Source organism: Exophiala bonariae (genome assembly GCF_035927105.1).
Source record: "Exophiala bonariae strain CCFEE 5792 chromosome Unknown scaffold_30, whole genome shotgun sequence".
NCBI lineage: Eukaryota > Fungi > Ascomycota > Eurotiomycetes > Chaetothyriales > Herpotrichiellaceae > Exophiala > Exophiala bonariae.
This window is the reverse complement of record NW_027042505.1, coordinates 397,593-413,334: the sequence shown is the minus strand read 5'-3', so window position 1 is coordinate 413,334 and position 15,742 is coordinate 397,593. Positions and strand designations below refer to the sequence as shown.

Sequence of the window (15,742 nt, the reverse complement as noted above, 5' to 3'; positions counted from 1 at the left end):
TGCTTCTGCAGCAAGCGTTGTTCTTTACCCAAAGAATGCCTTGACAGCTAAGGCATCATCAGAACCGCCGTCAGTCTATCATGGGTACCGTTTTCCGTCTGCCTGATTCCGGGGTGCCCCAACAGATCGACTTGCGTCTGCCGATTTCTATGCTGGTCTGTTACATCACAGCCGTACTTTGCGCTGTTGGACATCACATCCTAAATCTTTGTCTGCATGGGAAGCCGGTGGAAGAGCTCTCGATCAATCAGCAATGGGTGGCTCGAAGCGGAAATGCATTAGCTTACATGGTCAAAGTGCTGCTGGTCCTGGCCACAGGTACCGCTTATTGCCAATGCATCTGGCAGAAGGTGAAAGAGAGACCTATCAGGATCGGACATTTCGATACCTTGTTTGGAGTTCTGGATAATGTCTTCGAACTACGGCGGTTGCGATTCTGGGTGCAGAGGCCTACATTGGCTCTGACTGTGCTTATTCTCTGGTATGGTAGATTTCTCATTCCATTCATTTTCATCCCCCGTTGCCCTGCTCAAGCTCGTTTGACAGCTTCCGATCAAAGCTAAGATGATGCAGGTCACTGCCTCTAGTAGCCATCATTACCCCCGGCACACTATCGGTGGTGGACAAACCTACCACCCAACCAGCTGTCATCTCTGTACAGCAACGTGAATACGGACGTGGTTTATATGCTGCGTCAGTGCTTGCGGACAACGGCACCGTCATCTATGGGGGTGCTAGATCATACTTGAAAGGCCCAACGATGGCTAGTCTGGTCGAAACAGAAATACTATCTGTCGGACATTCTGCAACTAACCTGACCTACAGTCTCGACTTTTATGGCCCGGCGGTCAAATGTACAAAAGCTGGAGATCAATTGACAGAAAATTTGGCAAGTATCATCACTCAATATGAAAGCACCAACAAGAGCACAGTTGTGTTCGATACGTGGGTGCCGAAACCCAACAGCAATTCGAGTCAGGCGATCGTCGATGGGGCGATTATCCTCGACTCGGACAAAAACCGAGATCTACGGATCCTCGACCAAACCTCGACTGATGCCACTACAATATACTATACCCTCGCCCCTCCACCATCCTCTGACACATCAGCAGATGCTCCAATATATGTCATCCAATGTTCTCTGTACAATGCTTCATGGCATCTCAATTTTGATGTCCGAAGCACCGGAGAGCAAACCCTGACCCCATCCATCACATTTGAAAATTGGATGCCTGGCTGGAGTAGCATAAACCCACCCCTCAAGAACGGTACAGAAACTGACACCATTTTCGACTATGCTGGACTGATGGAGACCTTCGGTGCCGTCACCACCGGAAGACTGGAGGTACCTGGTGACCCAAACTTACCATTCGTACAAACTTCGATTGCCTTGGAGACAAGCCCAGTCCTCTTCGCAGACGCAACACCTGCACCCTTCACGGACGGGGCAATGATAACACTTCAACGTACACTGGAACAGACATTCACGAATATGACATTGTCCGCTAGATATGGTGTACTTCCCCGACAAGATCTTAGAGGCGACACTCCCTTGTTGAGCTTGGTCGATGTCGATGCCAATTCCACATTCACGCGCAATGTATACGACTATAAGTCTCGCGACCTGATTATTTCCTATACCCTGGCCGTCGTCTGGAGCACTGTTTGCATACTACTCGCCGTTCGCGCCATACGAGACATGGGCGCCGTCTACTCCAACAATTTTTCAACTGTAGTACGTGTCACCAGAGGACAGACGCGTCTGGATCATTTGATCGTCGATGAAAATGATAGAAGCGGAGCGGAGCCATTACCCAAACGCGTTGCTGATGCTTATATTTGGGTCGGGAAGGAGCAAAAGATGGGCATGGGCATAGGACGAGGGAGAGTTGGGACGGAGAACTCGGTGCGCTCTGAAAAGTCTACAAGAAGATGGTGGGGTAGGCAAAAGGTAATGGACCTGGAAACTCCGCCTGAGAAAGACAGCACCAATGTGTTGGCAAAGGAGATAAGAGGTGCTCCTGTTGGTAATTGGATATGAGCAATGACATCGGAGCGGCAGCCAGCGGATAATGGATGAGTGTCGCCAGAGGCATACAATTGTACATTAAGATAGGTATAGAATATACCGTCTATCCGAGGGCTTTAGCAGTCCATTCGTGACTTGTTATCTGGAAGATACTATGTTACAAAAACCGCTGAACTTTTGAATATGGTTTGAAAAAGCCTTATCCCCGACTTGTCTCCCGGCTAGCGAGGCTGCAAACCTACAAAGCCGCCAAAGTCATGTCTCCTAATCCCATGGATAAATGTCTTCCTTATTACGAATCCCGACATTGCAGACAACCACACGACTGAGCATGCTACCATATTCTTCCCTGCCTTGATTTCCGATAGCACCACGACTACTGGACCCTGAAGTCGAGCTGTTCGAAATCATCAGCGAGTCCTCAACATCATCGTCAGCCTGCTGAGACCACCACCACTGGCTACCGCTCAACATTCCATCCTCGTCATCAACATCGTCATCAATTTCTCTCTCAGAGTACGAGCCACTATCGATTTCCTCGATCGTCAGCCGTGCCAGCCAGCCCCACTTCCGCCAGAACCACGGTCTGGCTTCCCAACTCCGTTTGCTCCAAGCGACGCCATCGCGCATGCTACGCCTATGTCTGCCATTTGCACGTGCTCGGCCCCAGCATACTAACCCGTCGTGCATCAAGTCCAGGAAAAGACTGCAGTGGTCCAGTTTCTTCAAGCTGGAGAGGTATATCGCGATGTTCCGAAAGTGCGGGAATGGGATGCAGTCTAGATAGCATGGGTGAGGGAGCAGGAGTTGGACACCGGAAGGCCGTAGGTCCGGCGGTATCAAGCTGATGGTGCTATTGGATGCGGTCGTGAATGGCGATGGGTGATCGTTGATGTATGATGCTCTCGAGATTGCAAGGCATTGTGCAATTGATAGAGTCGCGGCGAAGCAGCTTTCGCCGACTAGTTGAAGATGGTTGAGGTACAGCGACGGGAGCAAACCGTCGTTACTGGATCGAGGTGTTGGTGCGATATCTGTTGAGAAGGGGTCAATGGGATATGAAGCTGATTCGGAATGATCTCTGGAAAATGAGGACGATGTAGTGGGCTGGATCGAACTTCCTGCTGGTCTAAATGCGGGTGGCTTGGTGTACATCTTCTGCCATATATTCCCGTCTACAGGCCACGCGAACCGCATATCCTCCATTGTGGGATCGGGAGGTACATAGTAGTATATTGCCATGGGTAAAGGCATATCCGGGTCAGGCAGACTTGGTAGCGCCTCAGGGCTGATAGTTGTATGCTCCGGAGTAAACTGCATGATGACCGGGTCATTCATGTCGACTGGGGCGAAGTCCAGAGCGACAGTACTCTCCAGGGGCAAAGTATTAGGACAAACACGGCCATTCGTGCTCTGAACAACTTCGGCAGACCAGGCACTGTCATTCTGTACCTCATCATGCGCCTCCGTATCCAGTTCAGTCAGTTGCTGGAGGACTTTAGATTTCACGTCCTCATCTCGTTGTTTCTTCTGCCTCTCGCGCCATAGCTTTTGTGCGCGCCGGTTCTGTTCCCGTCGAGCATCGGTCAGCTTTCGCTTGTACCTTGTGGCGGGCTGGTTTGGAAGTTCCTCTACGTTTGCCATATCGTTATGCTATTCGCTGCTCAGTAGCAAGGGCTTTCTTTCGAGATGTTTGCTAGACCTTGACAGTTGCGATGACTTTGTGAGCATCGTTCCTGATGACTGAGGACTGCTTTTCATTTCTTGGTCGAGAGAACTGGACGCTTTACGGGCGTAATGCAGGGCGGGCTAGGCACCACGCGCTAACCAAGAGCCTCCGGAGGGTCCCATGGGAAGTCTCTAATTGAAGTAACTGAATTGGCTGCGGGGTTTGAGTGTGCCCCATATCCACTGTACTCTGGTTAGGCAGTTCGTGGTAGACTCTGACAAGGCTGTAGCACGAGGGGCATCCTGAGCAGCCAGGATGAAAAGGAATGCTCCATGCCCAGTTACTCCTTGCTCTTGGAGCTAGCAATGTCTAGATGTAATTATGAGGCATGCGCTCAGGCTCTGGATTGTCTCAAATTTCTGTTCTCAACCACGCCATAGCGTTGATCGCTTGTGGCAAGCTATTCAAACTTGCGACAACTGACTCCATCTCGCAGTGTTCTGCGGATTCCTTCGCCATCACAAAGGGCGGTTCAGACAAGTTTCACCCTATTCCACGTTATCCTGATGCGAGCCGCTACGTACCCAGAAATCGGAATCGGTGCGAAGAGCGGGTTCCAAAAAATATCCGGCTTCTCTTTCAGGAACGAGTCAGCCAGGCAAAGTCTGCTCTCTGAATATCCAGCATCAACTCCTAGACTAAAGCTCTCACCGAGCGAGTCGCGGCTGCAAAAAACGAAGGGTGCTAGAAGTGTCATCGGGGTTAGATGGCTGTGGGCCTTGAGATGGAAATCGTATTGATATTGCTGCACGAACAAAGGGAGCTCTTGTCTTGAATGAGATCCTCTATAGTCATCTCGAGCATCGAGATTTAGGTGCCGAAGTATGACCTTTAGTTGAGCGGCTGAAGACTGTAGGAAATTAGGTAAAGACTCATCCAAATCGGGTGCAGTTGTTCCAAGAAACCAACTGGTGGGCTTTCTTTGGTCTCGTTTCCGGTTACCACTGATACCTCGCGTCCCAGACAGAATTCACAGCCCTAGGAATTTTGTAGAGTTTAAGAGCAAAGCCTTCGTTGTGGCACTCCTCTGCATTTGGCCGGAAGAGGCAAGAACACACGGATCGTGATTCTTGTTGGCTGTCCAAAGCCAATCAGCGACGACTGGCTTACTCCCCCATGTCAAGCCACCACGAGAGGGTGTACTTCCATGCGAGATGATTTCCGACTGATGAGTATATTCTAGCTGCGATTGCATCAATAACTAGAGCAAGGAATACGAGGCTTAAAACGATGCAACGACATATAAAGAGAGTGCTTGCCAAAAATCATATGAGATACCAACAAGATCTTGCAGGAGAAGAGAACTTTGACGTCGACAACAACAACAACAACCAGCACAAGAAAAGAACGACGCCGCCAAACCTGTCCAAAAAATCACAGAGACCACTCAACAGTGCTGCTTGCATTTGTAATGTCTTCATCATCAGCAATCCAGAAGATCTTCGCACAAGTCCATTCCGCGAGCGGGTTGACCTTCCCCAACACCGTCTCCGCTCTCATAGCGCTCGGCGTCACTCGGTATCATATCGACTACTCTTCGGGCATCGCCACGACCTACAAGAACACGACCAAGGACGAAGGAATCGAAATCGAGCAAGTCAAAATCACTTCACCGCCACTGTCATCACGAACACCATGGTCCAAATCCGGACTTGTCAAGGCAATAAGGCGTGTGCAAGCCGGAGAGACAAAGTATAAGGAGTTCGCCCAAGAGTGTGTCGACTCGGGCGTGACGGGATATTTGGCATTCTTGTTAGGAAAGAATGTTCTGTATTATGGTGCGGATGGAGATGTTCATGTCGAGTGGTTTCCTGGGGCGGAGCCAAAAGCTGAGTGAGAAGGTTTGCGACTCGGTTTTGGATCAAGGAGGCAGCTTATGTAGCTTCAGTGCCATGTAACTGCTACCGAACGTTTCAGAGTGGGTAAGGCTCTGGACCATATATGGGAAGAGGTACTCGTCACTGAGGTCTGTGGTTTGCATGTTGAATTGAATAGTCAGTGGAATTAGACTAGTATTATTTTATTTCTGTTGTTCCGTTCACATTCATTATAGTATATATTCATACGTTCTCCATCGTATCAACATCAGTCATCTACGGTGCCTTGGTCTGACTCAAACCAAGACAGTCGGCGAGACCGTAGAAGATATCGATGTTACCGTAAACACCGCCGAACTTCTCCTGGCACGGGCCACGGGTAAAGACCGGAACGTCAGTCAGCGAGTGTACACCTTGGTCGGCCTGTGAGATAATGGGTCAGCACAATGGACGATGAGTACGCAGAAAAGAGAGTGACTTACGTCCACAGGGAGCGTTCCGTTGATCAAGAAACCAGTGACGGCATCAATGTAGTTGACATAGAAGTCGTCGCTGTCGAAGCCGGTGACGTTCAACGCAGGGATTCTGGGTCCGGACTTGTGGACCTGGTAGTTCTCCCGGTGGTCGGGGTTGGCACCGAGGCCCTGGAACAACGTGTAGCGGGGATCCCAATTGGCGGGGAAGTGGACACCAGGAGCATAGATGAGGTTCTGATCGCTGCCAACTGGGGCGGAGCTGTTAGCGACCAGGTACTGGCTGAGACCAGACTTCTCATATGTGCCGATGGCACCACGCTTTTCACGGTCGCCCTTTTGAGCGTTGAGGAATTTGGTGTCCACGCTACCCATAACGTCGAATCCGTGACCGTGATCAGCAGTCACGAGCACAAGGGTATCGTTCAGTTCACCGATTGATTCGAGATAGCTGAGGGTAGCCTTGACTGTGTCGTCGAGCTCGAGGAGCTCGCCAAGAGCGCGGTCGTAGTCCAAAACGTGCATCATTTTGTCAATGCTGGCAGCCTCGGACATCAAGAAGAACCCGTCATCAGCGTGACGAGTGTGGAGGATCTCAAGGGCTTTGAGTGTCATCTCCTTGAGACCAGGCTGGTCGGTGGAGCTGGCATTAGTACCATCAGGAGCGGTCTTGGGCTTGTCGAGGTTCTTTGGATAGACGTTGCGGTCAAGCCACTTGGCCATATTGGAAACTGAGAAAATACCCAGAGTCTTGGACGAGTTGGAAGCTGCTTTCAAAGCAGTGTTGTTCAGAACAACGGAGTAGTTCTTCTTGGCAAACTCAGCATAGTAATCCTTGCCTTGGAAAGACTTGCTGTTAGGGTAGAACTGTTCCGCACCACCACCGAACAAAACATCAGGGCCGGTCCAGTTGGTCCATGTGAAATTGGTAATTCCGTTAAGGAAGGAGTCGACAACCGCGCCATATTGGCCTCGATCACGGGTATGGGCGGTCAAAGCTGCCGGCGTGGCATCTGCGATGAATGCAGTCGAAACGATACCGACGCCGCCTCCGCGAATACGGTGGAAGATCTCAGCAATGGTCTCGACCTTGGGGTCGTCAAATACGTTCTTTGAGCTGTCAACGTAGACTCCCAGAGCATTCACCGTCGATTTGTGACCGGTGTACAGTGCCGTTGCCGAGTTGGCGCTGTCAGTGATGAAAGTGTCCAAAGAGTGTGTCATTTGGTGGCCCAACACTGGGAACTTGTCTAGAGCCAAGTTGGATTGATATTTGCCGTTGATGGTCTTATGACCAAGTAGACGAGCAGCTACATTATTTATTAGCACAGATTTGCACCATTTTAATGCTTTAGCATACCTGTAATCATGTTGGTTGTCATTCCGTCTCCAATGAACATAACGACGTTCTTGGCTCTCTTTAGAGGAGCAATGTCCCGCACAGTCCAGTTGGCGTAAGTCGTCGAGCCATTCTGATACGTCAAAGTAGCAGTATATTGACCTGGTTCGTAGAGAGCCACTTTTCTATAGGCCTTGGCAGCAACTTTGACGAATGATGGGGTCTTTGCGGTTTCCGCGAATAGATCCTCATACCAGGTGAAGTTCCACTGTTCAAGTTTGGGCTCGGATTGTTTGAAGAAAGCCGCAGCAGGGCTTGCCGAACCACCTTCCTTCTCGATGGTCAGGGTGAAGTTGGTATCTGGGTTGGCATACGGAACGCGTTCACTGCCATTTTGTGGCGCATGAACCTCAACCCGAATGTCAAAAAACTGGCCAGGGAGAAAGTCTGCTTGGTCCGGCGGTAGGATGCAGCCTAGAGTGGGACAAGAATCAAGACGGCGGAATGTCTGGGCAGCACAGTGACTGCAAATGGCGCTGAGTGCCAAAGCAGCCTTGAGACCAAATTGAGCCTTCATGATCGTTTACAGCAATGACGACAGGGTCGAATATATCGAGGATAAGCCTGAGGAGGTGCGAAACAGAATCGGGGTTCGATTTGGGTTTTTGTAGCTCTGACCCATGTCACCTCATGGAGGTTTTCGCAATACTTTGGGAAGCATCTCCATCCAAGACTTGGCCAGAATCGATGAGGTCGGTGGTATCTGCCAGGTCCGCCTCGTGGTCACACAAGGTTTACCAGATTTCACACCCATGCTTAAAGCTATGGTCGTTTTTGGCAGGAGATGCAGAACGAGGTCCCCATCATAGCAGGTGCCAAGGCCACTTCAGCCATGCCAAGACTGGAGGAGGCTTGAACAAGCCTTCCTAGCCAATCGTGCTACCCACGTTCCGAGAAGAACTGCGGGAGATACTCCATTGACTTGCGCTTTCTCGAGCTATCTACTTGGTAGTCTAAGGCTCTTGCAGGAAATAGGCCGAACAGACTACCCACCGCTGGCTCATGCGTGCAGTCATCTAGGTGTATAATTGGAGAGGACGACTGAAAAGTCAACGGTAATGCTACCAGGATAGACTGTATACCTAGTATGTCCAGGAAGGCGAGCTCCATGGTAGCATAAAAAGAAATCCCAGCCGATACTGCACTTGGACTGTTCCTTCGGCCGGTCAAGGCGACGGCAAACTCGGCAGAGTGTGAATTTGTGATCGGGTCTTTATTTCATTTTGAGCAGCATGTGTTCTGCAGCGTGCTCGATTGGACGAATACTTGTGGTTGTCGGTCAAAGCCGGTAGGATTGGTGTACCTGACGGATCGTCCTTGTGGTCTACAGTAGCCTCAAGTTGCCCTGTCTAAAGTTTTTGATCGGCCTGCCACACCACATCGTGAGTGAGAAAGTTTGGATTCGTTTGAAGCAGAAAGCATGGTGATGGATCAGAGCAGAAGCAAGCAAGGGGCCAGCCAGCTTTACTCCAGTACCAGCACCGATGACGAGAACCGCCCAAGGCCAATTTCCACAGGTGGTAGAGAAAGTGCTCCTCTCGAAAACGTCCTGCCTACCTCGAGCTTGAATAGCATAAACGTCATATGCCTCAAATCCCTGGTCTCCACCAGATCATACTCAACTCACCTTGTACGAGGTACCTAGATCTGACCAAGGCTAGAGCATCCTGCAAGGCTCAGTGAGAATGGCCGATAGCTAGGGCAATGCACCAACAGGAGGCAGTCTTGGTATCAACAAGACTCCGCAAGTTCGCTAGGAGACCCTGCCGCATCCGAGTACTGTACCCTTCAGTACCATCGAATCGGGTAGAGGTGCCAGGTAAACCAGAGGAGCTCGTTGCGCACCTTCTGAGATTGTACCTGCCTACTCCGTCACTCCACTCCAGAGAGGTCAGAACAGCTGCTGAAGCGCTTATCCAGTCAAAAGCCCCAAGTGGCATTTGCGCCAATCAACAGAGAGGTACTCCATAGTCCTTCTCTTGCCCCTCCTGTAGTACGTAGCTGCAAGCTTGAGCTGTTATCGTGTCTCGTAGCCGTTCGGAATGAATTTGGACACGTTCTGAAAACGATGGGTTTCCATAGAACTCTCCGCATAGCAAGAGGCTACCAAAGTAACTAAGCATGCCTAGTTGATTTTGAATCTGGGCGTGCTCCGGTGGGTGCTCGGGCCGACGAACAGTTTAGGCATTATTACCTCGTATTAACAAGATTCCAAGAGTATTGGCACGCCTCGATCTCTTCAAAGGTCACCAACCTGGAAACTCGTCTAGATTGGTTGCCAGCCTCATAGAGCATCCGTTCGAGATGCTATTTCGAGATCTGGCCTCAGTTCGATGTTCCACCAGCTGAGGATGTGTGGCGTTCCATGATGCCAGTTGCATGCATGCATAGCATGATGAGACACACCCTATCACACAACCGCTTTTTGACGTGTTCAGGCGTTCGAATTGTGTTGGCTCACTGACAACCTTCGACTAAGCTTACCGTGTATTGTTCCCAGCTTGAACGGGTCCGCCCTTCAGTTAAAATCATGATAATGGGGTTGATCAATGGGCTTCTGGAATCTCAGGCACGGGGTATTGTCCACAGCGTCACAATGCATCTGCTTCAAGAATGAATCCTGCAACCTTTAATAACGAAGCCACCATCCTCATTCTCAGCCGTGGTCCGTGACTCTGCGTGGTAGGTTTGTCAATGTTGCTCAGCCCCTTCCTTTTCCTTGCAGGGGGCCTTCAACTGGTACTGGCATTCCCCCAAAGGTCGCGCCAGGCCACGGGTCCTGTCATCGGGTCCAATTTCCAGGATCCTTCAGTCGTGCACACAGGTGATGGAGCTTGGGTAGCCTATGCAGGCGTCAATGGAAATCCAGAAAATGTTCATATACTGATCGCCACTTCTTCGGATTTTTCAACATGGACTGTACATTCTGGCTATGATGCTCTCCCAACATTACCTTCATGGGCTGCCAATCCTCCACGCGTTTGGGCCCCCGACGTGACGCAGCTGGTATGTGCTTGCAATACTCGTTGGTCGTCATACGCCTTGAGAAAGCTTGGAGTAACATCGATTTCTAGGACAATGGAAATTTCGTCCTTTATTACTCTGTTGCCATGGCTGAGAGTCCTGCAAAGCACTGTGTCGCAGCTGCGTTTGCGCCCAATCCAGAGGGTCCATTCAGTCCAGTCGAGACGCCTCTTTTTTGTGATTTAGCTGCTGGTGGTGCTATTGATGCTGACGGCTTTCGCGACCCGAGCACTAATAGGCAGTATGTCATTTACAAAGTGGACGGTAATTCGGTGGGCACAGGAGGAGAGTGTGCGAACAGCAACCAGCCTGTGGCGCCAACTCCACTAGTCCTCCAAGAGGTCAATCCGGATGACGGTTATTCCTTTATTGGAGGACCTCTAACAGTCTTGCTCAATGGACCAGAAGATGGACCCAACATCGAGGCGCCAACACTACTTTACGATTCTTCGTCACACACATATATTCTCTTCTACAACTCGAGATGTTTTGCCAGTGCGCCATATCAGATCCGCTACGCCACCAGCCAGAGCATATATGGGCCTTACACTAAGCAGTCAACACCATTTCTACAAACTGGAGATACTTCTGCCAATCTGTTCGCCCCGGGTGCTATCGATATTACTAGAGATGGGAAATTGGCTGTTCTTCACGGTGATACAAACCTGGGTTGGTTCAATGGGGATGGAAGTAAGCGAGTGCGAGCAATGTATGCGATAACCTTGGACGTATCAAATGGGATCATTGCTCTAGGTAGGTTCCATTGAGAGAAGGAATCAGGAACAAATCGGCTTGGAAAGATCAAAGTCGAGGTCGATGTCCACAGATGGGTCAAAAAACGGCGTGTTGCCGCAAACACTAAGCTGTGGTACGTAAGTCCATATGAACGCACTTGACAATGTGTTTCCCACAATTTTGGTATTGGCGGTACCCGGTGATTCAATTGGTTGGAACCTGCTCCAACCATCGTCATCCGAGCGTATCCTTCGTCTCAGGGCCTTCTGGCTCGGCAGGAGATGATATCCGTTGTTGACCTTTCTCTCGTCATCTCCACCCGATGATCTACTTGCTAAGCCTTCGCCTAATCAGCCTCCGAAAGCCGGTAGACATATATTCTCCATTTCTTCACAGGAGTTCTCAAGAGTAAGTTCAAGCCTCGAAAGTCATCCTATATGTTCGCCGAGATTCGCTTCATGCCTTCATGATCGGTTCTTGACCTCCGTTCACAAAGTCGCGAATACACCCAATGTCAGATATATGCCAGCAACGTGTCTCTCATTTGTCTGGTCACCGAACCAATTCTAGCACCAGCCATGGACACGGAGGCCACACTCTAGCAGGCCAATACTCTACGTTCACAGTACCATCAAGCAATACGGGCGATCAACAATCGAGGCTGAGGAGTCAAAGCGCACGAAGCGATGTGGAAAGCCCTGGAAAGTCCACAAGTCAACCCATCTGGAGTCTAGCAGCGCCTTTACCACATGTTCATCGTTCTCTACAGAAACCTCCTGACGAAAGTATACAAGACAATGATGTCTTGCCAGAGCCACAAACGCCCACCGGTGAATCTATGTTATCTCACCGTGAGCAAGGGTCAATGACACAGCCTGCAGCTCCTACGGGCTTTGGTCGGGTGCCACAAATTGATGTCACACCCTCCAGGCACGATGGTGAGCGACAAGAACGCCAATCTCGTACAAGTGCAGACTCTAGGTCCTCTTTGCGATCCAGTGATTTACTCCGACGTGCTACAACTGCAGGAACGTGGACCTACCACTCAGGGGCCACAACGAGACAGGGTTCACTTCTGCCCAATCATACTTCCAGTACGACGGCCCGACGAGCACGACGTCAACTTCACAGAGAGAATGTCAGTGCCCATGATCAGGCAATACTTCCAGCCTCGTCTTCCCACTCTCAAGCTAGAGCGACTCAAATACCGAGGAACAGTCGCCGATCAGAAAATCAACAATCCGGCCACGCTAGTCACGATGTTGCGCTTGTTGGAAACACGGATCTTGACGGAGGCCATGGAGAACAGACCAGTGGAAGCGATTCCGAGGTTGAAGAAGGACGACGTCGAATGCAAGCCTTTGCCGATACTGCGCACACGGATAGTGTGATGCAACAACTCCCCGCCAATATTGATTGGGAGGAGTACCAGCGTGAACAGCCAGAACTGGACACACAGGGGACGACTAGAAGGTTAGTGAATCAACCAGGCTTCTACAACGCTTGGGGGGCCTTCCGCCATCGCTTCCGTCAGCCATTGGCCGAGTGGTTGGGTACGGTTGTGTTCATGACAATTGGTCTGTCCGCTAGTGTCGTGCATACGACTTCACAAAATGCATACGAGAACATTCTTGCCGCGTACCTAGCATGGGGTTTCGGCGTGATGGTCGGAATATACATAGCTGGAGGTGTTTCAGGGGCCCATCTGAACCCAGCCTTATCGATCGTCTTGTCCGTCTACCGAGGCTTTCCTTGGTCCCTGTGTTGGCAATATATCGTCGCACAACTTCTGGGCACCATCACGGCATCTGGGATTGTATATGGGCTTTACAAGGATGCGATCATGGAGTTTGCAGCAGCTGATGTTGCTCGGGCCGGCCCAGCGTTCTACACTCAACCGCGCGATGGGTTGAGTGACACGGCCGCCTTCTTCACCGAGTTCGTCGCTACAGCTATCGCAGCTGGTTCCGTGCTCGCCTTGGGTGACGATGGAAACGCACCACCTGGTGCAGGTATGCACGCCTTCATCATTGGCCTCCTGATAACTTCACTTTGCATGGCGTTCTCGTATAACACTGGTACCTGCCTCAACCCGGCACGAGATTTGGGACCGAGACTGATCGTATGGGCAGCCGGCTTTGGCGATGAGGTCATGACCCTTCGATCATATTGGTTCATCTGGGGTCCATGGTGTGGAACCATCTCTGGTGGTATATTCGGGGCGGCTGTCTACGATACCATGATCTTCATTGGTGGTGAGAGCCCTGTCAATTATCCAACAGGGACGCTCCGCCACCATCTGCCCTGGAGAGAAGCACGAGGTAAATCGAAGATGGGCAGAGGAAAGGACAGAGAAAAAGATATCACTGATGTGATTGATGGCATTGCATAGAATTGGTCGTTTGACTAAGCAGTCTTGTGATAGTCAATCATATGAGCGCTACGTCCTTCCAGATCCAGCTGAAATTACGAACGCGGATATGTATACGAGTCATAAGAGACCGACTATATCTAAACTAGGCATTGGATACGACTGTGGCTCGACTCCTCTCTGTCAAGAAGACAGGCTCAGTGCCCAATATGACAAATCTACCTCGGTATGGTTTTCAGGTACAGTTGAATGCTTTGAAATCGCTTCACGAGGAACAATTATTGTTCCACTCCCGTCCAGTCTTAAGTCAATACACGATTCTTATTGCATGATTGCATGATCGGATATATCATTGTCCCTTTGCCCGTATGATGATTGGCTCGTTTGGCACCCTAGTGTGTGCTTCGTGTAAGGGGCGGGGACTACATGAACTGGTCCTATTCTATCTACTCGGGGTGGAGAAACTTTCAGGGAAGCTGCATCGCCCTCGAGCAGTAATCAAGGTTTATAATGGCCCTAAAAGCGATAAAAGTCGTAGCACCAGGAGAAGCGGGCGTCGTGTCCAATGCAATAGTACCACGAGTTCGTGATGACTATCTGATTGCGAGAACAAAAGCAGTAGCTTTGAACCCGACAGATTATCACCATGCCAAATATTACAGTGTCCCGGGGGCTATCCTGGGCTGTGACTGGGCCGGAGTCGTCCAGGAGGTTGGCAAGAACGTAACGAGGTTCAAGCCTGGAGATGAGGTATCTGGGGTTTGCCATGGCGGTGAGCCGGTCCTTTCCCATTGACCCGAGCTTTAAGTTCAAGATAGGATGTGAGAACTGATTAAGGCTGATATGGCTGTCAGGGAATAACCTTGAGCTTGAAGATGGCGCGTTCGCAGAGGTGATCACTGCAAAGGAGCTTGCAGTGATCCACAAGCCCAAGGACTTGTCATTTGAGGATGCCGCTGCTCTAGGGGTCGGGATCGCGACGACCGGTCAGATTCTGTATGCAGTGTTTCAGTTGCCACTACCATCAATCACTGAGGTGGTTCGAGAGGATAGGGGAGCGATGCTCGTGTATGGTGGCAGTTCCGCAACTGGCACCATATTGATCCAGCTGGCCAAATTGTAGGTGACGACGACTGCACACATGCTGAAACAGCGAATAGCAGCTGAACTCCAGTGTCAGGTCCGGTTTCACCGTATATACGACGTGTTCTGTACCGAATTTCGACCTGGTCAAATCTCGTGGTGCCGACCACGTATTCGATTACAACGTCCCGAACTTTGAGCACGAAATCCTAAACACTGCGCATGGTAAGCACCATTCCTTCCAATATGTCGTCGATTGCTTTGGAAGCGATGATACAGCTGAGGTATGCGCTCGGTTGATCTCAAAAGAGAACAGCTTCTATCACTCTGTGAAAGCACCACTGCCAGAGGCATTCAAGAAGATCAGAACTGAGGACAGTGTGCAAGCAACCACGGCCCTGGGATATCTCTTACTTGGGGAGCCCCTCAGTATTGGAGGCATGGATTTCCCAGCCGACCCATCGCTTGAGGAATTCAGCAAGAAATGGACGCCTGTCATAGAGGAATTAGTCAAGCAGGGCAAGGTGAAGCCCCATCCTCATGGGGTCATTGCTGGAGGATTGGATGCGATACCAGGAATTCTCGAGAGTATTTCACAAGGTGGCACTCGAGGGAAGAAAAGCGTTGTCACCGTCGCTTAAAAGGTATGTCTAATTCACCAGGGAGCTCAATGATCAAGACCATTGGCAGTAGACGTGAGTCCCTGGAATAAATATCATAATTGAAACCGCCAAAGCCATCACATGCCGAATTCCTGAGCTACTGCAAGCTGTTGGCCATCGCTGGGCTTTATTGATATCCGGTCAGGATACTCATCCCGTGACTCCAGTCTAAACCAAGATCTATGTGATCGATAGACTCCAAAGCTGTGGAAATCGAATGAGAGAGTTGACGTATCAGAGCATAGTGCTGCATTAGAGAATGATTATGGTCGAGCGTGAAGAAGCGATGAGGTTGGGTCTTCAAGGCCGGGGATGATGGGTGTCCAAATCTTAGGGGCCCTTACGTGCCTAGTATCTTTCAACTAGGGACAATCCCAGTGGTTAACTGCGCCGGGTTAGGTGCCCACCGGGCGCCTAAGA

General features: G+C 50.5%; 7 protein-coding genes across 7 annotated transcripts; 5 read left to right on the top strand and 2 right to left on the bottom strand.

Moving 5' to 3' along the window:
• Positions 1-80: 80 nt before the first annotated feature.
• On the top strand, positions 81-2,041 carry LTR84_008316 (uncharacterized protein; the record flags this gene model as incomplete). The annotated part of the gene is made up of 2 exons (XM_064851863.1): positions 81-481; positions 574-2,041. The coding sequence occupies 2 exons, from the start codon at positions 81-83 to the stop codon at positions 2,039-2,041; spliced, it is 1,869 nt and encodes a 622-aa protein (XP_064702104.1).
• Positions 2,042-2,293: 252 nt separating this feature from the next.
• LTR84_008315 (uncharacterized protein) lies at positions 2,294-3,673 on the bottom strand (the record flags this gene model as incomplete). Its single annotated transcript, XM_064851862.1, has 1 exon — positions 2,294-3,673. The coding sequence occupies one exon, from the start codon at positions 3,671-3,673 to the stop codon at positions 2,294-2,296; it is 1,380 nt and encodes a 459-aa protein (XP_064702103.1).
• A 1,496-nt stretch (positions 3,674-5,169) lies between these two features.
• LTR84_008314 (uncharacterized protein) lies at positions 5,170-5,595 on the top strand (the record flags this gene model as incomplete). The annotated part of the gene is made up of 1 exon (XM_064851861.1): positions 5,170-5,595. The coding sequence occupies one exon, from the start codon at positions 5,170-5,172 to the stop codon at positions 5,593-5,595; it is 426 nt and encodes a 141-aa protein (XP_064702102.1).
• Positions 5,596-5,851: 256 nt separating this feature from the next.
• LTR84_008313 (uncharacterized protein) lies at positions 5,852-7,964 on the bottom strand (the record flags this gene model as incomplete). The annotated part of the gene is made up of 3 exons (XM_064851860.1): positions 5,852-5,998; positions 6,058-7,358; positions 7,409-7,964. The coding sequence occupies 3 exons, from the start codon at positions 7,962-7,964 to the stop codon at positions 5,852-5,854; spliced, it is 2,004 nt and encodes a 667-aa protein (XP_064702101.1).
• A 2,096-nt stretch (positions 7,965-10,060) lies between these two features.
• On the top strand, positions 10,061-11,238 carry LTR84_008312 (uncharacterized protein; the record flags this gene model as incomplete). The annotated part of the gene is made up of 3 exons (XM_064851859.1): positions 10,061-10,112; positions 10,173-10,453; positions 10,522-11,238. The coding sequence occupies 3 exons, from the start codon at positions 10,061-10,063 to the stop codon at positions 11,236-11,238; spliced, it is 1,050 nt and encodes a 349-aa protein (XP_064702100.1).
• A 479-nt stretch (positions 11,239-11,717) lies between these two features.
• Positions 11,718-13,598, top strand: LTR84_008311 (uncharacterized protein; the record flags this gene model as incomplete). The annotated part of the gene is made up of 1 exon (XM_064851858.1): positions 11,718-13,598. The coding sequence occupies one exon, from the start codon at positions 11,718-11,720 to the stop codon at positions 13,596-13,598; it is 1,881 nt and encodes a 626-aa protein (XP_064702099.1).
• Positions 13,599-14,087: 489 nt separating this feature from the next.
• LTR84_008310 (uncharacterized protein) lies at positions 14,088-15,301 on the top strand (the record flags this gene model as incomplete). Its single annotated transcript, XM_064851857.1, has 3 exons — positions 14,088-14,349; positions 14,432-14,696; positions 14,758-15,301. The coding sequence occupies 3 exons, from the start codon at positions 14,088-14,090 to the stop codon at positions 15,299-15,301; spliced, it is 1,071 nt and encodes a 356-aa protein (XP_064702098.1).
• Positions 15,302-15,742: the final 441 nt, after the last annotated feature.